The sequence below is a fragment of the Pocillopora damicornis genome, chromosome 9 (assembly GCF_964200805.1).
Source record: "Pocillopora damicornis chromosome 9, jaPocDami1.2, whole genome shotgun sequence".
Lineage (NCBI taxonomy): Eukaryota > Metazoa > Cnidaria > Anthozoa > Scleractinia > Pocilloporidae > Pocillopora > Pocillopora damicornis.
Genome location: NC_142678.1, coordinates 8,253,620 through 8,280,133, shown reverse-complemented (window position 1 = coordinate 8,280,133; position 26,514 = coordinate 8,253,620). Strand labels below are relative to the sequence as shown.

The 26,514-nt window shown below is 38.5% G+C and overlaps 2 protein-coding genes across 3 annotated transcripts; one reads left to right on the top strand and one right to left on the bottom strand.

Moving 5' to 3' along the window:
- Positions 1 to 13,609, bottom strand: LOC113677412 (solute carrier family 23 member 2). Its single transcript, XM_089183155.1, has 12 exons — positions 13,391 to 13,609; positions 8,165 to 8,269; positions 6,502 to 6,659; positions 5,946 to 6,037; positions 5,029 to 5,099; positions 4,314 to 4,470; positions 4,171 to 4,195; positions 3,167 to 3,290; positions 2,558 to 2,714; positions 2,231 to 2,484; positions 1,645 to 1,918; positions 1 to 903 (listed from the first exon to the last, which is right to left on the bottom strand). Exons 1-12 carry the CDS (start codon positions 13,409 to 13,411, stop codon positions 587 to 589), a joined length of 1,755 nt encoding a protein of 584 aa, XP_089039281.1. The 5' UTR covers positions 13,412 to 13,609; the 3' UTR covers positions 1 to 586.
- LOC113669595 (solute carrier family 23 member 1) lies at positions 9,062 to 26,139 on the top strand. 2 transcript variants are annotated; one of them, XM_089183153.1, is made up of 13 exons: positions 9,062 to 9,252; positions 18,386 to 18,465; positions 19,876 to 19,989; positions 20,567 to 20,724; positions 21,015 to 21,106; positions 21,581 to 21,648; positions 21,816 to 21,972; positions 22,069 to 22,093; positions 22,712 to 22,835; positions 23,322 to 23,478; positions 23,735 to 23,988; positions 24,653 to 24,926; positions 25,440 to 26,139. In XM_089183153.1, exons 2-13 carry the CDS (start codon positions 18,445 to 18,447, stop codon positions 25,772 to 25,774), a joined length of 1,779 nt encoding a protein of 592 aa, XP_089039279.1. In that variant the 5' UTR covers positions 9,062 to 9,252; positions 18,386 to 18,444; the 3' UTR covers positions 25,775 to 26,139. The 2 variants fall into 2 exon arrangements, with proteins under 2 accessions (XP_089039279.1, XP_089039278.1); XM_089183152.1 differs by having other exon boundaries at positions 21,816 to 22,093.
- The last annotated feature ends 375 nt before the right edge of the window (positions 26,140 to 26,514 follow it).

Genomic DNA, 26,514 nt, shown 5'->3' with positions numbered 1-26,514 from the left:
TTTTGGAAAAAGTTATATGTTTATTATTTGCACAGAACAAATACTTTGTAAATGATACAGAAAACATCGTCTCTACAGTATTGGAACCTATTACATAACTTCACCCCTTGATTAAGAGAAAGTCAGAAAGTCATATCTCAAAACCTGGAGAACGGTTGGACGAAATTGCTGCCGACAGTGCAGTTATCATAACTGTGCTATGCATGTATATTAGAGCATAGGCATTTCCACTTGGTTATGCATAGGAGCAAGAGAAAATACTGTTAGCAACTTTTTCATCTACGATGTATATAGGAGTGATTTCGCGTAAGAAACATTTAAGCATTTTTTTTTAAAATCCATATTTTCCGGAAGCTAAGTGTATCACGATGGGATTGTTTTCAGTTTCCCTTAAAGAAAACAATATTGTTTAAAAGATAATATAGTTGCAGTTTACATTACTCACAAACACACATTACACACTGTCGAAAATTATATTCTTTCTATAAGGATTGCTGTATAAAGCCACCGCACTACTAGTAGATATTTAAGTTGTTTTTCGTCAGACACGTTTCATCTCTTTACCGAGCTAAACGTGTGCGTCTTTTTACAACATCGTATCGCCATTACGTTCAATACTGCTTCTTTTTCGGTGTTCTTCGTCGTTGTAAGGAAGAAAGGGTAAGTACTTGGCCACCTTGTAGTTGCTAATGCAATTGAGACCAAACGGCAGGTCATAGACTTTCATGGGGGCTGTTTGACAATGGTCGTCACTCTCATCTGAAAGATGTTGCCTCCAAGCCATGAGCCCGCGTTCCTCGATAGTTCCGGGAATGGTGTTGTCTAGAATCAATGCAGAAATACATCCTATGGCCATGCTTGTTTTCATCAGGACTGTCAGAATCTGGTCAATTTCTGAAACACCTGTCAATAACAAGATGCTATTTTCAACGCCTCCGAAACCATTATAGAGAAAGTCCGAAAGTTACTTGGGAATTTAGACAAATAACTAGTATAGCATGAACTGCAGCTGGTTCATCTTGTTGTGTTCTTAAGGAAAGCACTTTTTTCTCTCAGAGCCTCTTTCCCCTCAGGAGTATAAATTGGTAACAGAACTGTCGGAAGCCTTGCGAAATGCTTGAGGTAGGAGAAACTGCGATAAGCTGGCGTCCCCCTCCTGGGGGGCGTGGCAATACTCCCAGTTACCTCATACTGAGACCGGTATCAGCGGGGCTTGATGGGCCACATGGTTCGAGTGCAGACTTCGTCATCCGGCCTACTTACCTAAAGAAGCCGATGTCATGAGCAACATTGAATAAGATTCTAATCCTAACTGAGAACTCCTTTTTTTTATTCGAACCACTCGAGACAAAATGAAATCTTCTTTTACTGGACAATACTCAGTCAAAATTGTTCCCATACTGCTTAACTAATCCTTAAACAGGGTACGGTATACATTCCTGCATGCAGCACGGCATGCAGGGTTCTCGTCGCGTATCAAATCATTACCTGTCGTATTTGACCACTCTGAAGTTACGTTAGTAGGGATTCTGACCGATACTTGATCGTTGTACCGTTGAAAAGTGCTTTATAACATCTTATAACATCTGGTTCTGGTAAGCAATCAGGCACTTTCCATTTCACACACGCATTATTTTATCATACCTGTCTGGATTGCGTTGGGATGATTATTCATGTAATGTGGCAGAGCCAAGCCAAAAATGATGGAAAATCCAACGATGAAAAGGTTCCTGGAAGAATTCATGTCAGCAAACTGCAGATTGGAGATTCCAACGGCAGCGATCATTCCAAACATTACCATGAAAACTCCACCAACGATGGGATCTGGGATGGTGACAAACAAGGCTCCAATTTTACCAAGAACACCCACGAACATCATTACAATGGCACCGAACTGAATCACACGCAGACTTCCAACCTGAAAATTTATCGACCTTTCTTCATAAGTGACTTGGTTTCGTGTTTTTACACGTTGTGGTCAAGCCCCATGTTGCTTAATGCCGCTGGTTAAAATATCGTTCATTTAGAAAGATTTTGCACTAGATTTGAAAAGCGATCAACGATATCAATCTTAGAAGAATGACAATACAAATGAATTTTACATTGAGTCGAATCATATTCGAGCGTTCTTTCTCATATTTTATCGTTCCAAAGGGAGAAACTTTCGTTCGAAATGCCGATTATGGCTGTCGCTCATTATATCTAGGTCTAATCTAAAGTGTTCATTTACCTTGGTAATTCCGATAGCTCCAATGTTTTCACTATATGATGTTGTACCATTTCCGCTACCGAAAGCTCCAGTCAAGAGACATCCAATCCCTTCCATTCCGATTCCACGGTTAATAGCACGTTTTGGCGGTGGAGGCGCTCCTGATAATCTTGCACAGGCGTAGTAGTCACCCACTGACTCAATGATAGAAGCAAAGACTCCTGCAAGCATCCCAAAAACCCCTGCGGCACTCACAGTAGGTGTACCCCACTGTCCTGTAGAAGCAGCAAAAAAGTATATAGAGCGATACACTTCGAGAGAAACTGAACACTAATTGAAGTTTCTTACCAGGGTATGGAAATCTAAACCACTTAGCCTCTTTCAAGACAGCACTTCTTGCATCGGTCCTCGCCATGTACTGAGCAATTTTGGGATCAGAAGGAAAACCTCCTGCTGCAGTGATGATGGCGCAGATAATCCATGAGAAGGCGATGGCCAGAATAACCTGCGTGAAATGGAATTAAATAACAAACCATCAGAGACGGAAAACTCATGTAGACTTTGATAAAAATTTCACGCGTTACGAAGGTAAGCTTAAAGGTTTGTTGTAAACACTTTAAGAACGAAATTTCTTATTGAGGTGCAAAGAACATTTGCTGCAAAGATGAACTGCTGCTGACCGCAAAATGAAGGAAGGTGAAATTATACAAACGGGCTAAGACGTTGACAGTATACAACATGTGTTGAGCTCAACCGGTACATGATCGGATGACCTTCCTCGCTGGCTCGGGAAAGAATAACTCGACGAGACATCATTTTAGCTTCACTGTACTTAGCTACTTAAAAGCATTCCTGTGCTTTTCACTCTAAATTAAACTTCTATAAATTACGCGCGTATTTGGAAAGTTTAATTTAGTGTGAAAAGCACATTCAGGAAAGCTAATCATATATACTCACTGGAAATAGTCTGAACAAAGGGAAACGGCCGACAAAACACCCTCCTCGTTCTTTGGTATAGACAGGAAATGGAATCTTCACTTTGGTAAGGTATTGTGAGAACAAAGCGATGAACACGATTGTCCTGAATCACAAAGGTAAAAAAGCCAAATGATGGAGTTTCTGATCAAGTCTCGAAAGTAATCGGGGATTTCTTTGGCTTGATTTTAATTTGCTTCCTTGACCAATTAGATCCAAATCTGAAACCAACCCTTTCATTCCTTTCAATTGATTGCCTTTTGCAATTACTTCAGATTCATTTCTATAACACTCAACCGAAGAGCACGTTCATCAGTTTGACTGCATGTTATCACGATGAAACGGAGTTTTTGATCACTGAGCGTTTTGTTGTAACTAGGTTTCGGTAATGAGAAAGGACTTTCCTATGCACCATGAGGTTACTGAAAGAGTCACTCTCACCTATGCCTCTTTCCAATGGACCGACAATCAGGGTCAAAATTAGTTGACACATCGTATTTGAATAGTCCTAGTGATGTGGAAATCGGCAACCCTGCTTCCTCCATACTCTAAATCATTTACAAGATACCCCTTCCCCATTCAATGTTGTCTGCAGGTAGCTAAAGGTTCATGGTTTTGGGAGGTAACGTTTCAAAGGTTTTGGGAGGTAAGGGGGCGATAAGGTTAACCTAGCAAAGGCTTAACTCAACTTAACAAGGGCAAAAAGACAAGGAAGGAAGAGGGGGGTTGTAAAGATCAAAGGGTCCACAATTTTGTCGCTGAGTGTAGGTTTAAGTAAACCAATTTTGGTTCACTTTCATATCTGACGCGAACGAAAACCGTCTGAAAGGGTCTCAATGGAGCAATGGCATTTACGCATAACAGTTAAAATTTCAGCCATTTTACGGCTAATACTTAATTTCTTTCCGTAAACATATTTACGACCGTTCTTCTACTTCTTACGTCCATTTCGGGATAAAAGAAAATACATGAAGGAAGTGACTTACGTCATTGAAATTCCCCAGTGGTTTCCTGTATCAATGAATATTAAAAGTAGACATACTTTTAAGTTGTGTACATCGAGCATAAAATGAGATCGGCAGGCGATAATAGTGTGAACTTTAAAATAGTTTTCCATTGGTAAACTCACCCGCGTGTTCTGCAGCCACGTGAAATAGTGCCACGCCCACTAAAGTAATTGTAGGTGCTATGGTCAGCGGTCCAATAAACCGAAGTAGTACACCAATGAGACCAGTGAAGCCGATTACGATTTGAAACAATGCAGAAACAATGATGGCGCCCTGGATCTAATAAAATAACAAATTATATCTGTGCAAGAGATTTTGATTTGTGATAAAAAAAAATTTGGTAACATTTAAAGGTGTCAACAACCTTGGAAACAGAAGAATCGACAAAAGTATTAATAGTTGCTTTATTCTGTGAACGTAAGGATATTCAGGTTAAATATTTAAAAGTTTGGTTAACATGACAACGACTTCGGCAAAAGTAGTTTTTGACATACGAGCCAGAAATTTTCGAATAAGGTATAGTTAGGTGTTAAGGTGAAAGAAAACCTCGATAACCTTGCCAAATTTATGGATTCGATCTGTTTCGAGATTTCATATTGCTTATTATCACTATTATTATTATTTATTGTGTTTTTAGAGCTCTCCTGATATCTACCTCTCCCATTTTTGTTAAAGCTGTGAATAATAAGCTCAGAATAATCCCTTAGTATCGCTCTATAGTCCGTTAGTGTCAAAAAATCATGGAAGCATTTCAAGCTTATCAACCGAGAAGCGATTTATCTGCGAACATCAATGACTGACCATATTTCCTTTTACAAGAGTCAGTTTAACCATTACCTCTCTCATTCGAGGTTTCCAGATGTCATTACTGTCGAGAGAGCTCTCAGTAGAGTTACCATTGTCTGCAGCTAAAAACACAAGCATTAGTCAAGCATGGAAGGACTTATTTGAACATTTTGAAGAAAGGAAAGTAGGAAATTCATTTGATATCTTAATATTTCTACTTTTCATAAATTTCAATTTTCTTTTGTTTCGAATGCAAAATGGGCAAAATAAGTTTGAGAAGTATGCTCCAGAAACCTTTTGACGTTAACCTCTACTATTACTTAAGAAAAGTGGATATGACGTTGAAACTCTGATTGCAAACTAAGATTGAAAATAGTGAGCTAACTCTTTGAAAATTGCCTCCAAATGTGTCAAAGACACTACCATTTTGAATATTGCTTAGGAACCTGGCCGTAACTAAGTCCCACTCCTCTTCTGGTTATCTGCTACACCAAAGGGCACATTTGACCCAAAATATGATTTTTTGCGATAACCATAACGGTGAGAGCGGTATCTGCTTGTGTAAAGCGTGTTCTAGATCTGTGGCCAGGGTTTTGAGTTTTTTTTTTTTTCAATTTGATGTCGTACATGGTCTAATATTTTTTTAGCTCATTGGAAAAAAAATTAAAAAGTAAAGCTAACTTTAGCATCTCAATCTGCGGCAAGTTGTAGATTTCGTACGTTCTTATAATGGCAGAGACAGAAGTCATATCGTTTCTAGAGTGTACCTCTCCTTTAATCCCTTGACCCCTTGGAATGACCAGCATCTAATTTCTCCTAACAATATCGCACCTGAATCACACATTTTGGTCACGAGAATAAAGGAAATGAACACCAACAAAATCTCTTCTCAACCTATTCACCGCAGAACTTGTACTGTTATTTCATGAAAGAGTTAACAATAAACTTAGAAAAGGAAGCTTACTTACCAGCAGGATCTGGACAAGTCCATTGTGGTAAAGACAGAATGGCAAATGTAGGCGTGAGAAAAGAGAATGTTCCACCTTGAACGATTGGCAATCTGTAATCATGAAAAACTGAATTATTGTGGGTCAGAGAATCTAATTTAAATGGCCGCTATTGTTTTATAGCCGTTTAAGGAGGGTCTCAATGGGGTGATGGCTTCACAGCTACCGGTTGAAATTTTTGCCGTTTAAGGCTTGCGGTTAATCCCATGAGACCGTCTTTAAGGCGTGTTAATTGTGCAAGATCTAAGGCAGATGGGTGTTATATTGACACAAATTTTGACACAAATTCGCTAAACCATATAGTAGCAGATCAAAAGACAAGGTGTCAAGTTTAGAGAAGGATGAAAATATTTTATACATCATGGTAAATCCTATCAGCGAAAAAACTGATTGAGCGTTGTCCCAGTGTAAAATATTCAACAGGGCGACAATTGTTGTTAATATACTCATCACAATATAACGGGAAAATTAGCGATTTTAATGGTATCTATAGACTTGTGTCGTCATATTTCCATACCTGACTCCAAATGTGGATTGAAGCAAAGTCACAAGTCCGGACACGAAGAATATGGTGCTTAGTACCTCGCTGATAGCAAGCGTATTATTGGAAAAACACATTGGACCACTGAGGATAAACGGAATGGCTAGTGTTCCTCCCAACATGGTTAAGTAATGCTGAGAAATAAAAACAGAGATACCCGACTCTTGATGGAAAAGAAGAACTCAGTCACAGGTATCTAATGAAACAAAAAGTTCCGTCATCAAGATGCCACAGGATTGGTTGATCTACTTAGTTGGTTGTAATTAAAACACAATCGTAACACAGCAGGGGTAACTTAATAACGACATGACTGTGAGATGGTGTTCTTATCGATGAAGTGTAACGGGAACTAAATCCCAAAAAAGGACAAAAATTTACTAGACCTACTCCAGGACCAAATGTCTCTGTGAATCATGTATCTCCTGAGACGAGAAAATCGTGATGATGAAAACCAGCGATGAGAGGCAACGTCCCTCCCCTCCCCTCCCCCTCCCTTCCCCTCCCCGTCCTCTGCGTTCATCCAAGTGACTGTATTATATCGTGCCAGAAACATATGGCCCATTCTAACCTCGAGGCTTCTGATTATGCATTAAATAATTTTTTTTTGAATAAAACATATGATAGTCGTATCTTGAATCGATATATGATATGGTAAAGAAAAGAGATTAATAGTATTTTAGTGTCGAGGATGAATTTTTTCCACTAGAAATGACTGCTTTTTTCTCTTTGATGTTACTAAACACACCTCTGAATCATATCATATTAAGAGCTAATGTCAGTATGCATCAAACAAACAGCGGCAAGTCACCCAAATTTGTTTCCCCTCCTACTTTTATATTTTGTAGCCCAATATGTTCTAATAATTGTGGTGCAGTTGTTTTGTAAAAATATATTTTAATTTTCGAGAAATGATTTTTATCGTTCGCCCGCTCAAATATGCAAATTTTCACCTTGAATATTACCCGAGTTGTGTGACCTCATGTAACGAATGCACTAGACCTACGGTATTTCTGTGAACATAATCCTTTGTTTTATCATCTAAACTTAATCCTCTGTCGTTATTGAAGCTGCCAAAGAAATATTTATTTTTTGGTGAATATTTTTGTCAGACATACTTTTCCTATATCGAAAAGTAGCTTCAAAACAAAGACAGTTTTAACAATGACCGATATCACACAATCTACTGAGCTTCAAGCTTTCATAAGAAAAAAGGATGGTTATAAAGTTACTGTAAAAATTTCCTTGTGTATTTGCGTTGTTCTATCTTGAGACGAACTCAAAGTCCGGCAAAATTTACTTGATAGCGACTATGAAATGTACATGGTGCGCCTACTTGTCGCCGCCGTTAACTAGCATAAATCACTACTATTTGCAAAAAAATCTAACATAACATTCTTATCTTGTTTATTTATGATCGAACGAAAAAAGTCATTTCTCGAAAACTAAAATATATTTTCGCAAAAAAACTACACCAAAATTATTAGAAAATATTGGGCTACAAAATATGAAAGTAGGAGGGAAACGAATTTTGGGCGACTTGCCACAATATTTCAAATTTGTTCGATGGATGCTGACTCTCTTAAATCGTATAAAATAAATAAAAAAAAACAGAAAATTCTTTAAGGCCAATTGTTAATACCTGGAAACCCAGCAAGAGGCAGATATGCCATGGAGGATGCTCGTTGATAAGGTAAGACAAACCCAGAACTTTGTTTCTTTTCTTAGTTTGGTGACCACCATTAAGCTGAAAGAAAAGTTTCCGAATGGATCAGTATTTGATAGGCACACAAGAGGCTTCCTAAAGCAATGAGTCTGCAAGCCTGGCATACAAATTCTGCTTCAGCTGTTTTGTCGCTTGTTGTCTGCCTGCTGTAGAGAGTTCCTATGAAATTTGAGCATTCGCGCGTACAAGTTTCATAAAACTTCTCACCCTTTCAGAAAGGCCTTTAATAAAGATAACACTTGCAAGGTATGTGTTTTCTCATGTGACTAGAAAGCAGTTGCTTCTGCTTGTGACTTTTAGATGTCGACGTTTTGGAGCGTGCGCACGCTAAGTTAAATTTTTTTCTTGAATATTCTGGATATTCTTTGCACCCGTCAATTTTAGGTGATATGATGTCTCTATTCTGATAATTCCTTGCTTTCACAGGTCAGTCCATTGATATTTTATTTACGCGGTTCTTTAGGTTTAATTGAATTTTTACTTTCTTCAAACTGGTATTTTTCGCTCCGTTCGGCTTAATCTCTTATTGGTCTACAGCCTATCCACTTCTGCCTCATTCCTGATTCTTTCAACTGTATTATTCCAGGCCATCATCCCCGCTTATACCATCAATTATTTGCCAAAAAAGGCTTTTTGGCAGAGACACTTCACTTCTTCTTTTGTACTATGACATCAAGCTATCTAACAGGTCTGTTCGTTCACGTGATCGGCGAATGATAAAAAAGGGCATGTCGCCAACTCACGGGCTTTTGTAAGGGAAAAAAATTGATAGCAATATATATATATATATCGGTTATCTCTTGATTTTTTGGCAGGCCCCGCTGTATTAAGGTCCTTCACTCATTGCAAACAGTACAGCAACTGGGTAAAACATAAAAGCGACTCAACCGGGTGTTACTGATAACAGATTGACTTGCCTAACACATCTGAAGTCTGAAGGTTGACTTCACATGGTACAGTGAAACTGTTGCGTGATTTGCTTCTTATTCCAAGTTCTTTGCGAGGTAAGGTCGCGTCTTGTGCTCTGCTACTATTGTAGTAATAACTATTCAAATTCCGCGTGATTTCATGACTAATTACGCGCTTTGGTTTCAATTTGTTCCTTTCCTTTCAAATATCTTATTAGAACCAAATAACGGTTGCAAAAAGACTACACGTACTGCTGTTCCTCTAACAGAGAAAATAAAATTTATTCGACTACAGTTTGTAGCTTCAAAAATATAATTCCGCGTAATTTTACTACAAAAAGCAAACCGAGATTCTGTTATACCTCTAATAGAGCCTGGCTAAAAATATATATATAGCGATCTCGAATGAGTGAATATACACTGAACAAGTGAAAAGGATAACAATTCAAAGAGGGCTCCATGATTGGTTGTTGCCCATCTGGACTCTGAAATACGCGATGAAATGCAGGTTGTTTTACAAGGAATTAACCCGCAATTGGGTCGGGACCAAACCACAAGCGAATTTCATTGGTAGAAAAAGTCACAATGCGGGAGAATTTGACGCAGTCTTCCTAGAAGGGGTCCGGTCCGTTTCGGGTCGAAAAATACATTTCTTTTGAACTTCGCCCAGGAATTTATTTTAGTCTGAAAGTAATCGGAACCACCTTGGTTTTTTCAAATACAGCAAAACAATTTTTTTTCTGAGCGAAAATCGCTTCAGCGCTCAAACGCTAGTTTTTAACAACACTGATTATCAAAAATAGCACAAACTGCCGAGCTCTTCTTTTCACAAAATTCTAGTTTGAGGGTTTTGTTTTGTATCGCATATTTCTAGAATAGCCGGCCAACAAGTGGCACGCATTTTCGAAAATTCGACTTGACAAAGCACATGGAGCAGTCTCAAAAATAAACGAAATTTATACGACCAACTTAAGATTGACGCGTGATTTGAATCCATAAGTCGAGTCCATAACATTAAGTAAAGAAAATCCTCATCTTCATTTACAAAAACAGAGCGCTGTCACTCAGCTTTCGGCGTCCTACTGTTTTGTTTATCAGTCAATAATGAGAAGGGGGAAAAAACTTCAGAGGCCAGGATAGCTATGACAAGATTAAGGTTTATTCAGAATATTTCATATTGTTCATTTCAAAACTTTTCATCTTAATCGCGCTTAAAGTGCAGTCCTTTTTAATGCGAAAACGTAACCTTAAATCTGATAAAATTTCGCCACGAGAACTTATTTATGGAAAGGTCACTCTTTTGTGTTTATAAAGTATAAGTTCGCATACAATCGTCGGAAATAAGATATTTTTCGAAAAAAAACAACAAAGAAAAAAAAAAACAACGAAAACAAGTAAACCAGATGGATTTGGTAAAAAACTGGAAGGAAGAAAGATCTTGCACAAGTAGCTAACGATATGCGCAATACTCGCGACACCGATGGCACACGAATCTTTAATAGAGTGGAATGGCTTTCAAAGCTTCAAATCCAGGGATTTTTTTTGCGACTCTCTTAGAGAAAACAATCAGATGGCAAGGAAACCTCAAGCGATGACGCCGAGCCTGAAGAGCTAGCTGAAGATTATTCCTCGCTAACTGATCTAACTGATGAACAAATGCTCGAGAAAGCCAGTGTAGCCGTACAGTTTGAAATTGGTGTCAAGCATACAGCGATGTATGATGTCTACAACCTTTGCGAAATGGCATTTGAAAACAAACTTTCATTTCTCAAGGTTAAGATGCTCAAGGAAATGTGTAAGCATTTTGAAATCCCATCCAACATCAAGAGACACCAAATCAAGTTTGATTAAGAAACTATCACAAATGGTCGAAGATTGCTCATTCATGAAAGAGTAAAATTACGCAATGCAAGTTTCAAACAATCCTTTCGGTTAATTGAAATTCCACAACTTTGTCAATGACATTTGTGACGGTTTGGATTATTTGGATTCTGGATTATGCGTGGTAGACCTTTAGGAAGGAACACTTGGACGACGTGAGAAAATTAAGAAGACTTGAAAAGATTTACATCTACTTAAGTTTTCTGAAACGCCAGGACCGAAAAAGGGCACTGTGTAAAACATAAGTCCTTCTTCTTTGAGGTGATGTTTGGGACTGCATAAGGTTGTGTGACAAAAAATTAATTGATGGAAAACACACCCGTGCACTTTTTGGTGCGGAGACGAATTGCAGGAAAAAACAACAAAGTCTCGTACACTCTGTAGTCTTTGGAACTATTCTACCTGGTTGATTTACTATCTGCTACTACTACTATTTTCAATCGTAGACGATTACTTGAAAACTTGTGATTTATCGACATGGACGAATCATCCAACAGGAACTTAAATAACAAAGCTTAGTGCGTCAATTAAGTTATTATTGACAAACTGAGGTTGCGTGACGCGTTAGTGAAGTTACCAAATTAACAAAATAACTGCGACTTGACGGCGGTACACACAAGTCCTAACGTCTTAGAAAAAATTCCTTCTGGTTTGTTTTGTGGGTTTTCATGAAATGTTTTATTTCTAGCGACATCGTGAGAACTTCATCTCAAAGTCATGAAAAGGCTTTTAAGGACTCAAATGACTCGTCAAAGATAAGTTGGCCCCGTGAATTTCCTTTATTTTTGAGACTGCTCCATGTACATTGTTAGGTCGAATTTTCTTAAATACGCGCAATTTTTTGGCCGGCTATTCTAGAAGTCCGACGAAATCATAGCATGTTTTTATATTTCCACACTCTTCTACCCTATTACAGCCAGTCTGAATAAAAGTACTTTGGGAAACAAGTTGGAATTTTGCACTGAGCCGAGATAAAAAAATTGAATATTTCAGATCATGGCGGTAGCGTCAAATCAGGTGTCAAACAAAAAATTTGATAATCGGTGTCGTTAAAAACGATGATTTTCACTCAGAAAATATTATTTTGCTATATTTGAAAAAAACCAAGGTGGTTTCAAAAACATTTAGACCAAGATAGATTCCCGGGCGAAGTTTGAAAGAAATGGATTTTTCGACCCGAAACGCACCGGACCGCTTTAAGGGAGACTGCGTCTTAAGTATGAGACCCTGCGGGTTTTATTCAGAAGCACTGAAGTCCCAAGAGAACAACCCATCTATCAGCGAATTAACATAAACACTAATAGCACGTGGCCAATCAGTCTGAACAAATGATGGCTCGAAATGTTGTCCATCGATGTTTCATAACGTCTTCTGAATAATACTCTTTACAAACAAATGCGCCAAAATCATAAAGATGAGTTCAAAACCTACCTAACTGTTCATTATGATTTAGTTTAAAGTCAACAGAAAATACGATTCGTGAATGAAAAGATGACTCTTGAAGTTTGTTAATACTTCTAAATTATTAGCATATTTCGAAGAATGTGACTAAATGCTCGGCAGTCAAATATTTTCACGCAACTTTCGCCGAAAGGTTCTTTCAAACTTCCTGAGAGTATCAGATTTTTGTTAAGAAATGTTACGCGATTCCAAAAATTAATTTAAGACCGTGCCCGGCAGTCTGATCAGAAGCGTAGAATTTCAGTGTTGACAACCGAGCGACATTGTAGCATGCACAAGCTCGGAGAATTTATCCACCAAAAGAACAAATTAATTTTTAGAATCGCTTTACATTTCTTAAAAAATATCTGATAATCATAAAAAGTTTGAAGGAACCTTTCAGTGGCATTTTGGTGAATATTTCTAACTGCTGGGCATTTAGTATGTTTGTGACCGTGCCCAGCTGCCGGGCCCTTATTCACTGAGTATTTTTCAAAAGTTTCTTTCTCAAGAGCCATGAAGAGTTGTACTTTGAGCTTGAAGTTTTAGAACAGCTATAATTTGGAAAGCAACCGACGAAAGACCGACGGCAGTTGTATTCTGAAATAGGGAATTGCTCAGGTCAAAATTCCGCGTCTGAGTTCGAAGATTTAGAAGCGTACTTGACAACGTTAACTGCTCCAGATCAATGAAAGGAAAATTATGCAAAACCGTCTGAAACGAAACAAATTTCAAAAATGATGCTTGTGTTTGCGGACTTGTGTAGCAGCATTGTATTGGCGTACTGAAATATCATTGGACTGATGTACAACTTCATTAGAAAAAAAAACAATCTCGTATACAACGTGGGCTACCGTGAACCGACCATCAAAAGCCTCAATCAAATACGATGAATCAGTTCGAGCTGACTCACCTTCGTTTCTTGTTCTGCCATAATCGTTCTCCAGACGTTTCCACTGAAGTTGTAAAGTTAAGGATCCTAACGTTTGTGTGTCGTTAAACCGTTGGACAAAAACACCAACTGAACACCAACGGAAATCAACTCGAGGTCAAACCAACCACTTGGTGCGTGACTTCACTGATTATGCAGGTACAAGAACTAAACTCGGAAACGTGATGCACGCATGATACTGATCCTCGCAGTGATGTGCACTACTTAGGCAGTAGTGAAAATAAGGCTTGAAAAAAATTTCAGGCCTATACGGGATTTGAACCCATGACCTCTGCGATACCGGTGCAGCGCTCTACCAACTGAGCTAACAAGCCAACTGGGAGCTGGTCATGATAGTGGTTCTAAATAAACCCGTGAAGTGATGAATATACGGTTAACAATATATGAAAGTCATATATTTGAACTGCGGATAAAGACATGAATGAAAGTGATCCTCGCAGTGATGTGCACTACTTAGGCAGTAGTGAAAATAAGGCTTGAAAAAAATTTCAGGCCTATACGGGATTTGAACCCATGACCTCTGCGATACCGGTGCAGCGCTCTACCAACTGAGCTAACATGGGTTCAAATCCCGTATAGGCCTGAAATTTTTTTCAAGCCTTATTTTCACTACTGCCTAAGTAGTGCACATCACTGCGAGGATCACTTTCATTCATGTCTTTATCCGCAGTTCAAATATATGACTTTCATATATTGTTAACCGTATATTCATCACTTCACGGGTTTATTTAGAACCACTATCATGACCAGCTCCCAGTTGGCTTGTTAGCTCAGTTGGTAGAGCGCTGCACCGGTATCGCAGAGGTCATGGGTTCAAATCCCGTATAGGCCTGAAATTTTTTTTCAAGCCTTATTTTCACTACTGCCTAAGTAGTGCACATCACTGCGAGGATCACTTTCATTCATGTCTTTATCCGCAGTTCAAATATATGACTTTCATATATTGTTAACCGTATATTCATCACTTCACGGGTTTATTTAGAACCACTATCATGACCAGCTCCCAGTTGGCTTGTTAGCTCAGTTGGTAGAGCGCTGCACCGGTATCGCAGAGGTCATGGGTTCAAATCCCGTATAGGCCTGAAATTTTTTTCAAGCCTTATTTTCACTACTGCCTAAGTAGTGCACATCACTGCGAGGATCACTTTCATTCATGTCTTTATCCGCAGTTCAAATATATGACTTTCATATATTGTTAACCGTATACGCATGATACTGTAAATATTCGTCGGATACGACAGGTTATCTGCGAAATAGAAGATGAACCGGTGCATTACTTGAATTGTTGTGTCACACCATCTCAATTGTATATTTGAGCAAATCTTAACAAGAGGTATTTACTAGTTGACAACAACAAGTTACGTATATTAAATGAGGCCGTGGTGTTACGGTAATTGCATCTGGAGAGTTTGCATAATTTAATACTCGTTAATTTTCTCCTTCATGTGCCAGTCTTGTTTCTTTTTGTGTATGAATTTTATTTCAACATAAGTATAACAAATTTAATTATGTGGTTTTTCTCACGCTGAAAAAAACTTGGAGCAACTTCAGAATACCCCGCAACTTATTTATATGTCATTGAATAAGAATAGCGTCTATTGTGTTATGCCTCGATCTTCAAAGCCTCCCGACACATGTAAATGAGTTGCGGGGTATTCTGAAGTTTAGCTTTGCCACATCAGCCGTTTGTTAAACTTAACTGTAACCCCGGTTAGGTAACGACAATTTCAGTCCTCTTGAAACCGTTTTCCCGCAAAAATATGATACAAAGGGCATATACCAGCATAGAAAGGATGACGTGGAACTGGGTATTTCTTTAAATCTTTTTTTGTATTTTGTTCTTCGGTCCAAAGTCGATGTGTCTTTTTGTCATTTCATGATTGCTTTGTATCTATCATTTTGAATTTCTTTATGACTCTGTACATGCACCAATACTCATAAACAAAAGCGAGTTGTATCACTTTTGGATTAGCACGTGAGGAGCACGAAGCATATTCTTTTCACAGTACGCTAAGATCTGTTTGTGCAATTTACAATTCAGAAACTAAATTCAAAATTCTCAGCAAATTCTGCGAGAAATAGCGTCCCGGTCAGGGTTCTGCTTGATATTCTGAAATTAGCTAAACAGCTAGCTTGCTAAACGAATTTACTCTTAAGATATAGAATCTGTTTTGCAAAAGTTGCGAACTTAAACTCAGGAAAAGCTTCGAAAAACTTGAACAAACGATTTCAGCCATGCATAGTTTGTTTTTCATGACCATCACGCTACTCAGACATGACGCACGATCTCAACTGCCTCAACTCTACAACTTGCCTCCATCACATGCAAATATGTTTGTCAGACGGAGAAGCGATTAGATTCGGGCCAAAGTACGTGTCAAGTGGGTTGACCAGCCTGACACGACTCCTGCAGTTTTGTTTCATATGTTGTTTTCGAAGCTTGTGACCTTTAGCTGACGAGCATGATTTTAAGCGATTTTTCCCTCTATTGGAAGCTGTTTACAAATCTCCCGAATCCTAGGTTGCTCAGTTCTCAATAATCCGCTAGTTACTCAATAACATTTTAAAAGGTTGATCTCCGATGAATTACATTGTGTAACAAAAGGCCAGTTGGTTAGTCGCTCTTCGTTTCTCTCCTGGAGTGTTCTTCCTGTTGTCCAGTCGATAAAAACAACTTCTGTGAGGGTTTTTTTTAACAAGATTGTTTTCTTAGTGAAGTCTGAGGGCTTCTCTTTTGATAAATCCTTCAGCCGTGACAGGAAGTGAAGAGTGTGTACTGAAAAGTTTCAATAGCTTTGATATGCGTAGTATCGTAATATCTAGAAAGTATACATCTTCTTCAGATATTAGCCGTGAGTGTAATACCGGGATGACGCCCGTTGCAAGAATTAGGAGGTCGATTTCTTCTCTTTTTTGCTCCCACAGGGAGGAGACAGCGGTTATGCATCTCTACCATCCGAGTAATTTGAGCTGATTCTTCTTCATTAGACCAAGAGAGGATAAAGTATCCTCTATTGCTTAAAAATAAACATATCAGCTGAGGCAACCGCCATTTTTGAGCTCATAGCGGTACCATATGGTTGGAGACAGTTGCTCCCACTAATTTCGAAGGAGTTCTCCTTCATGCGGTATCGGTCTAAGAATTTCTCTGAGCAAGTTGTTGGTATTTGGATTTCTCCCATGTAAAAAGGTTCGAAAACTTCGCATATAGTTTTCACTCCTTCTTGCGGAATGGTCGTGTACAAGCTATTTACATCTATAGAGAATAAAATTGCACAGCTTAAGACTATCGTCCTTTCTGGTGAAATCGATTAAGTCTGTGATATCGTTGAGATACGACTTCTGTGTTTTGGCAAGAGTTGATATTTTCTTAGTTTTGGCTATCGGCTGAATATTGTAGTCAACAAAAGATGATCTTCGTACTCACGGGCCATCACAGTCCGATTTAATTGGTCTCCCAATGGGCACTGGCTCATCAGTCCTGGTGGTGAGAGTGTAAAAAACTGGAATGTGCTGTAGATTAGGTCTTTGCGTTGCCTAATTCTTGGTCATATCATCAATATGATTGTTTAGGTGGAGTTCGTTCATATTTTTGGGAACACTCCGAAGTGTTTCTTTAACATAGCTTTTCCAAGGGGCAGGAAATTACTCTTGTCATCGAGTTGTACTTTGCCCCTCTTGAATTTTTGTCTTTCTTAGTCATTACGACCAAGGCTCATCCTTTGTCTGCCTTCCTTACAATGATTTCCGAGTTTCATCATTTGGCAGGTTTTGTTTCGGCTTTGTAAGTTTGATTTGCGCGATTTCCGTTTTTATCTACTCCATAAAATTTTCAGAGCAACTGACAGCTGTATTGGCGTTTGCCTCTTTGATTGAACGCGGAAGGGATGTTGTTGTTCATCAACACTACGGAAGATATATTTCATAGGCGCATTTGTCTTCCCAATTCATCGAATTATCGCAGCAAATGTTGCTTGTGCGCTTATCTTTCATAGCTGGTGTGGGACTGAAGTCAAGGCCCTTTGGAAAAATATTTGTTTGATACGACAATAATTCGTCTGTTTGATCATGAGAGATTTCACATCTGTCTCTTGTTAACATTTCTTAGTTGCTCAAGTTCATGTCTCTTCGCCTTTTTCCGCTGTAATTATTTTCTTGTTTCTGATTTCTCCTTCCTTTTTCTGAGTAATCAGAAAGCAGACAGGGATGAGTGGAAAGCTCTTTATTTTCCTTTCTTTGACGGGTTGACATAAATAATTCAAATAAATTCATTCTTTTCGCTTCGGATTCCGTTAAGGAAACAATATTTTTTAATACGTGCCTCGTATATTCTACCAGTGTTTTTGTCCTTGCGGAGCCGGTTTTTGTCCAACATAGCAAATTTATTTGGCTTTTGCCATTTTCGTCTTTGTTCGGGGTTCGTAAGTTTTATCTTTGTTACCGGAGAAGGACTTCGTGAGGCCAACGCCCATCTCCTGAAATCGCCAAACCCCGTCACAGTGATGCCTTCAGTTTTCAATCTACGCAGCTTTCGTATGGATTTTTGGAATATCGGTTGAAAATAATGAGTAAACCAGGCCGATCGAGAAGTTGTTGTTGTATGATCTAACTGGCTTAACAACATGGCTTCTACGACCAAAAGTTAAAATTTTGGCGATTTACGGCGAAGTGTGAAACACAAAATTTCACATAATAACACATTGTAGATAGGAAAAAAACATTTTTCCAGTTTACGTTTTTACAACTAACGTTTAAGATTTTTTCAATTTTTACGACTAACCGCTAAATTTTTGGCCGTTTCATGTTCAACCTGATTGTGACCCTCTGGTGACCTTACGGACTTAGTATAATATATTTACGCAAGAAAGAACTGTAAGAATTGATGACCTTTGAAACAATCTGTTTAGAGAGTATGTGGGATAGAGTTTCAAATCTCTCAGTTATTTCCATTGTCAGGTCAGTGGAACCGTTACTAATCAACTGAAAGTTTCCGAGTGTAGTGTGGAACCAAAGCAATGACATCAATTGAAGTTGAGGTAAGTCTGAGGATCGATATTCATTTATTTTGTTTCGGATCCCCTATGAAGAAATTAAGAAGGTCTCAATGGGGTGATAGCTTTTACAGCTAACTGTTAAGATTTTGGCCAATTCACGGCTAACGGTTAATATTGTTGTCATCAGAATTTTTTTTACGGTGAACTTTTTTACGACCAACGGTTAAAATTTAGCAATTTTTACGCCCAACTGCTATCGGTTGACCGTATTGAGACCCGCTATTAAAGGTCCCGAGGTTGACCCGAAAGAGCCCTCGGTTTTTAAAAGTGACTTGTTCTTTAATTGCCAGGTCGGGGAGTTCTCAGCGATATGTTTTTTTTACGACCAAAGGTTAAAATTTGAAAATTTTTACGCCTAAAATGAAATCTTGTCGCCGTTTTACGGCTAACGGTTATCCCCATCGAGACTCTATCTCGTGATTCACGATTCTCGCAATTTCCTGTTTTCTTCCAATTCAATCGCTGAATAACAACTGATTCTTGGTTCCCCTCCCACCCCCCACCATTTCAAGCACGATTTAGTCGATGTCTTATTGGTGCTATTTTAAGTTGTGTGATAAGTTTGCATAAAAACTCGTCCTAGTATACTAGCGGTGCTTGTTTTCCGAGACACTTCTTCGAGCTTTCCCAGTTATTACATCATTTATACCTCGACGCGCCGTTTATTTCCTTCATCGTGAGTTATTTCAATTCGATCGCATTAGAAAATAAACCGTTAATTAGCTTATGTGCATAGGTTATAAAACGTCAAGAATTCTATAAAATAAAAAAGCGTTTCGTTAGTAATAAAGTAGATTCATCTTAAACGTCAGCTGCGAAAACTCTGAAAGCAGCAGGGTTATCACGCGACTTGAAATCTCTCTTGAATAACTTTCATGTATAAACGCAGCTGGTTTCGCAAATTACAACGTGATATTATGAGAAAAGTTTGCAAGTGTTAATTTATAGTTGTCAAAATATCACGAAATAAATGATGAAATGTCGACGCCTGGAAATATCGCAGATTTTTAATTGCTCAAATGGCCTAAAATCTCACACTTTTGCGCACTTCAGTGATTGTCAAGTTTGCAATAATCGCACAAATTTCTTTTCGGTGTGTCTATCGCAAGGTTTCTATCTTAACAGGCATTATTTCTATTGAATTAATACCTCGTTAACTCGAATTGGTGCTGTAAGTGAGACACTGAGTAAAGTCCCAATGCGACAATAGTCTATGATATTCAGTAATTTCATTGTTGATATTTATTCGCTCGTTAATATTTGTTCCGTATGAATAGTTTTCTTCAGGAAGCCACATTCATGCCATTAAACAAGACTCGGACTAATTTGCTGGAGGGTTAATTTTTTTCTTTCATTTACGTCTGTGATAAAATCCTTTGTCTTTGTTCAAAGATTTCGGAGCCTGATGTTGAGAAGAAGACAGAAAAGAAAGCGAGAGTTTTTGGTTTGGTATACCTCATAGATGAGAATCCACCATGGCACATCAGTTTATTGTTGGGTTTCCAAGTAAGAGCAATCAGAATAAGGTTTTTTTATTTCCTACATTTACCTACATGACAAATTAAAGAGAGATGTTCTTTGTTATAGCTGATCCTTGCAGTATGTAGATGCTTGCCACATTAGGAAGACAAATAATGATCATTTTGTCCACCCGTCAAGTTCTGTAGGAGGTGGAAACTAGAGCGCCGAGGTTGAGGGTTCGGCTCCTTGTGTAGTACTCAGAAATACACTTTGACCCATAATCTCACAAAACGAACATAATTTTTTTAGTCCACGCTGTTGAGCTAAAAGTTTGTCATCTTTTTCATTCTGTGGTAAAAACATTTGACACGAGTTTGGGAAAAGGAAGAACTTTAAGTCCTACCTCTGCCGAGGATTCAAGCCTCAGATCCTCTCTTCACCCATAGCTCTACCTTCTAAGTGCAGAGACCATAGAACTTACGTTGTTCTCATGTATTAAACTTCCTGTATACTGGTCACATCAGCAAAGTAATTAAGGAGCATAAGTGGTGCGGTCGTTAAAATGATTGTAAATGACCTTTCCTTACTTGACATCGCTTGTTCGTTTGCCTTTTGTTATTAGCATTACCTGGCCATGACTGGAGGAACATTGGCCACGCCCTTTATTCTCAGCATTCCAATGTGTTTTTCAAACAACACGCTTGTCATTAGCGAGGTTATGAGTACTACGTTCTTTGCCTGTGGCATTGTAACTCTTCTACAGAGTACATTTGGAGTTAGGTGAGAATGTTTAGATAATGTTCCCCTCTACACGTCACTCAAATACTAGTATGAATACACGAGGACGTCGCTACTTTAGGAACAAGAGATTATGTGCAGCTTAAGGTCACCTGTTTACATAGTAAAGTAGCCTTCAGAATTTGGACCATTTGATGGGCGTCTTTCCACATGACGAATTCTCGGTCGGTGATGGTAAAACTGAGAAGTAAACTTCAGCGATAAAGTTACTTTAGTTACACTTTTCTAGTCTAGGAGTTTGTCATTTTAACCATGACACTGTATCCTTACAGGCTCCCAATCGTTCAAGGTGGAACGTTCTCCTTTATCATTCCAACATTCGCCATCTTGTCTCAACCGCAGTGGATATGTCCCAAGCTTGAAGGTTTGTAATTCTTCTGTTATTGATGAAGTTAGGTTCATCTACGTTATCTGCGTTTTGTTTACTATTTCTATCCTGCGTGACGGCTGAATACTTACATTAGAAACATGTATTACTGAAGTAAACCTTCCTTAAGGAAATTCTATAATCTTAGCACTCGTACAACACTGCAAAACAAACACTTATTATATCAACTTAAACATAATGTCTTCACACAAACTAGGTGGCACATGATTACAATTACCACCAAACCTTGTCCTGGTTTTTACAGCGTATTGTAGGGCAAGGAGTGCATATGTCTCGCTTAATATCACAAAAAATGTACAATGACCTCGCCTAGACTTGAGCCACATCTTCTCGATCCCGAGTCCTGAGAGTCAGTAACTATTAAAAGGTCTGTGCTGAGTCTCTACAATAGAAATTGAAACTTTCTGCATGATACTCTCTAACTCTCTAAATCTGTGCTTCTTTTCATAGAAAATGTTAATTCAACCAGTAGCTCAATCATTAAAAATGATGACATTTGGAAACCTCGAATGAGAGAGGTAACGCTTCTCAAATAGTGTTTACCAACAAATGTGTAAAATAGTTTGATTTGACATGTTCTTTGATTTCTCACACCAAATCACCATTGAAAATTTTCCAACAACTTCTTCAACGATTAAAAGTTCTATGCTTCGTTATTTTCAAGTTGAAAACTTATTTTTCCCAGATCCAAGGAGCCATTTTGGTTGCTTCCTTACTTGAAATGTTTATCGGCTTCTCTGGCCTCGTTGGTTATCTTCTTCGTTTCATCGGACCGCTGACCGTAGCGCCCACAATCACCTTGGTGGGTATGGCACTTTTCCCAGTAGCGATGGAACAATCGGGTGAGTTAATGAAAAATTCCCTTTTTAATTCTGCCGAGAAAAGATTATATCCCCAGTTTAAGTTACTAACTTATTCTTTTTTGGTTGATTTTAAAGGATATCATTGGGGGATCTCAATGATGTAAGTTTTTATCACAAACAAATTCGACATAACGTCTTTCCATTGGTTAGGTCGTGTAATTCTTTGCATCACATCTTTTCGGTGTTGGTGGAGAAGAAAGTCAAAAATTAAAACTAGATATCAAAAAAAAATATAGATTTTAAGAATGAAATTGTCATTAAAGACCACTTCCTCATAGGAAATTATGCGCTAATGAAAATTATGAAAAATAATAAATGGTAATAAATTGGGTAAATCATGGGGTGCAACTTCGTCAATTTCTTCTTCGAGTAAAAATTTTTTTTTTCAGGTTTGCGCGAGTGTGTTATCTTTTTTATCACTTTTCAATGAACTTACATTTATCTATGAGAGAAATGGAGTTTATATGCGTAGGTTAGACCGCTCTTCAAAACAAAAAGAAAACTATTAATAATAATAATAATAATAATAATAATAAGACTGACAAACCTAAGAGTAAGGTCTGTGAACATTTATCTTGGAATGTACTCATGTTAGTCTTTTTTGGTATACCAGGCTAATCTTGGGGGTAAATGAACTCTATTTGAATGCTTAGTGAGCATAAACTATTCAATATACAACAAACATTGAATTGAAGATTTTTGTGTTTATATTTTTCAGGACTATCGTGTTAATAGCTTTGTTTTCGCAATATCTTAAGAACGTCAAGGTACCATTTCCCGGGTACAACAGAGAACAAGGAGGTTGCTACATGGGTCGCAGCGCCATATTCAGATTATTTCCAGTAAGTAAAGCTAGCCTATTGTCTATCGTATCCCTAAGAGAAGACCAGTGGCGCAAAATAGGAAATTGCCTTATAAAAGGAACACAATTTTATAACTCTCTTTAAACGTTTCTTGAAGTGTTAGGTTTGTGTGCATTTCCTTTAGGGCTATCTTCTTGAACCTATGAACCTCCGAGACACGTTTGCTTTCAGCCCTTCTCCTCCGGTGGGAGAGTATAACAGGGTAATTTAGTATTATTAATTGAGTTGATAACGTAAATTGGCCAACGTAAAGAGTTTTAAAGCTGACGTTTCGAGCGTTAGCCCTTCGTCGCTCTGACGAAGGGCCAACGCTCTTTGTATTATCAACTCAGTTGATAATACTACATTACCCTGATAAATCCAGTAGTACCCTGTTTTACCTTGACATTGTTAGTACTTGGTTTTGGTTTTAAGACGTGCAGTAGAAAACCTGTCTAATGGCTTATCTAACTCGCCGTTGACTAGGTCATTCTAGCCATCGCAGTAGCATGGATTATTAGCGCCATCATCACCGCGGCCGGCGGCTTTCCTTCCGATCCCAGCGTACCTCAGTATAAGGCCAGAAGTGATGCCAGGATTGATGTCCTGAGAGAAGCTAAGTGGTTTAGAGTTCCGTATCCAGGTTACAAGCGAGATATTATTTTCATAGTTACTTTTTTTCTTGTGATCATAAAAATTCACCGACAATATCTTTAACTGCAATGATCCTTTTTCCTACTTTATTTCTATTCCGAAGTTCCGATATAGATTCCACAGATTGTTGTTTTTTTTCTTATGTAAGAGTATGTCCATCCAAAGCAGAATTGAGTAATCAATCTCTTAACAATGTAAAGAGTAACTTCTCATTTCTAGTCACTGAAGCATCTTTGTGTTTCTAGGTCAATGGGGAACGCCCACAGTTAGTGCCGCAGGGGTCATCGGGATGTTTGCTGGTGTGATAGCTTCAATCATCGAGTCCATTGGAGATTACTACGCATGCGCCAGGATTTCAGGAGCTCCTCCACCGCCAAGCCATGCCATAAACCGTGGAATTGGGATGGAAGGAATTGGATGCCTTTTGACTTCAGCTTTTGGCACCGGAAATGGTACGACATCATATAGCGAAAATGTTGGAGCTATTGGCATCACGAAAGTAAGAGCGCTATAACTTTTGGATTTACTTTATGGAAAAAGCCGAAGACTATTTTCTTGTATGTTACCATGAAGTTAAGAACTATTCCTGTGGAAGACTGTCGTTTCAGTCGGTCGAATAAAATCCTTCAGTGCTTCCTGGATGAATCAACATTATGCGCTCCTATTAATCTAAACTGCCTTTTCTCAAACTCTGTATCCCCGAGTAAGAGGTCCAACATTATTGAACTGTTCATAACATTTGCCCATTGCGCCTTTTTTAATCACCTGCTGAGAGAGAGGAGAATCAAATGTTCTGAATATTAATTTTGATAAAATTGCATTATGTGCTGGGGAATTTGCAATATCTCTTAATACGCGCTTGAAGTTTGAAAATATTTTGTTTACTGGACCTTGCGACCTTACATGCAGTTTCAATTACTTTGAGTATGATTTTCACAAAGTAAAGCGTGTGATATAAAAATTCAAATTTTGAAAATGATTTCAGTTTCTTTATCATTGATTTTGCTTCTGTAGAAATACAATTAGAAGAGCTGCTGAGGAAGAAATAAGAACGTCTGATAGAACTGTGGGAATTGAAGTAATAAACCTTGTTTTCACGGAATGATTCGATGGTTATCACGATTTCTATGTCGAAGTATTTCTATAATTTTCCGTCCTGTTAGGTTGGCAGTCTCCGTGTGATCCAGTATGGTGCAGTCGTGATGGTAGTTGTTGGAGTTTTTGGTAAAGTTGGCGCATTCTTCGTCTGCATCCCAGATCCTATTCTTGGCGGAGTGTTCATGGTTCTAGTTGGGATGATTACCGCTGTTGGAATCTCTAATGTACAGTATGCTGACATGAATTCGCCAAGGAATCTGTTCATTGTTGGATTTTCAATTACATTTGGTATGGCGCTGCCACTATATTTGCAAAACCATCCAAACGCAATCAAGACAGGTATGGGTCTTCAGTGTCATTATACCAAAACTGTTTCGTAAAAAAGAGTTGCGGTTATCGTGATGAATGCGCTTGTTATGCAGTGAACTTGTTATTTTTACGATGAAATCTTTTCCACAGTGGATCACGACGTATTGAATGTATTCTTCAAGTCTTCTTCAGGTGATAAAAGTCGCATCCAAGAATAGATGTCAACCATTTAAGAAGACGCCACAACTAGGGAAGAGCGCGACAGCGGACCGCTTAAAAATGCACCAATCGCAGTTGTCAAGCACCAGCAAATCAAGTCGACCTTATTTCCTGAAGAAGATTGTGCTTAAGGCATAATGTGCAGTCGACACGTAGCTATCCACAGTGATAAATTCATGTGTACCTTTTGATGTTAGAGATAAATATCACATGGCCATGTGATACCAGGAGCATATTTCTCGTTTAAAGGTTACGAAACCCATAAACGCCGTGGAAAGTCCATGATAAAAAACTCCACACTAATATTACTATTTCTGTCAACAGGTTCTCCAGAATTTGACCAAATCATCTCAGTCCTTTTAAAAACAAGTATGGCAGTAGGTGGCATCATTGCAATTATTTTGGACAACACCATCCCTGGAACTGATGAGGAACGCGGGCTTATGGCTTGGAGGCAAAGTGTTTCAGATGAGAATGGCGAACAGTTTCAAACAGCCTCTGTTAAAATCTACGATCTGCCATTTGGCCTCAATCGCCTCAGCAACTACAAATTTGCCAAGTATCTTCCCTTTTTACCAAATTCTGATGACAAAAATGAAATAAACGAAAATGTGGAATTGAAAGGAAAAAACGCGGGAGGGTTGGTTCGGGTCGCGTAATTAATTCTACGCGATCGCCCCAAACTTCCCTCGTTTTTGCTCTGCCGCTGCTATCGCACTATTTCGCTCTGTTGCACTAACTGGAGTAATATCTTAAATCTCTTAAATCAGAATGCAAGTTCAGGAGAACGGGGGATAAGCCCAACAAGATGGGTTCCTTACTTGAACTTCGTCAGTTTCCGCTATGTCTTGATAATCTTTACAGAGCAGTTTATTTAGAACTGTGCCAGTTTTTGTTTCTGTTTTCATCTCAGTCTCTCTAGTAGCTCTACGACTTAAGAAAGGAAATATCTGCTTTTCATCTTAACAAGATGTTTGTTTCATTCGCTTAATCAAAATAAAGGTTTTTGGTTTGTGAACTCCAATGCTCTTTTACATCATTGTGTTGGCAAATTGCATCGGCGGGATATTATTTGGTCTATCAACTGAGTTGCTTATACAAATCGGCCACTGTTAAGATTTGTTATAGCTGACGCTCTGTCAAAGGGCTAACCCTCGAAATATCAGCTTGAGAAACTCCTTACAGAGGCCTATTTGTATTATCACCTCAGTACATAAAACCAAATTATCTTGTGTATCCCCTTAGCGACGCAGCACCACGGTTTCTTCAGTAACTTAACTTAACTCCAGAATAAAGTTTGTTCAGACCATAGTTTGTGCTGTTTCTTCTGAATGCGCTCTCAAACAAAATTGAGTAAGTAACACGTTTCCACTAAGGAAACAGGAGAAATTTACAAAGT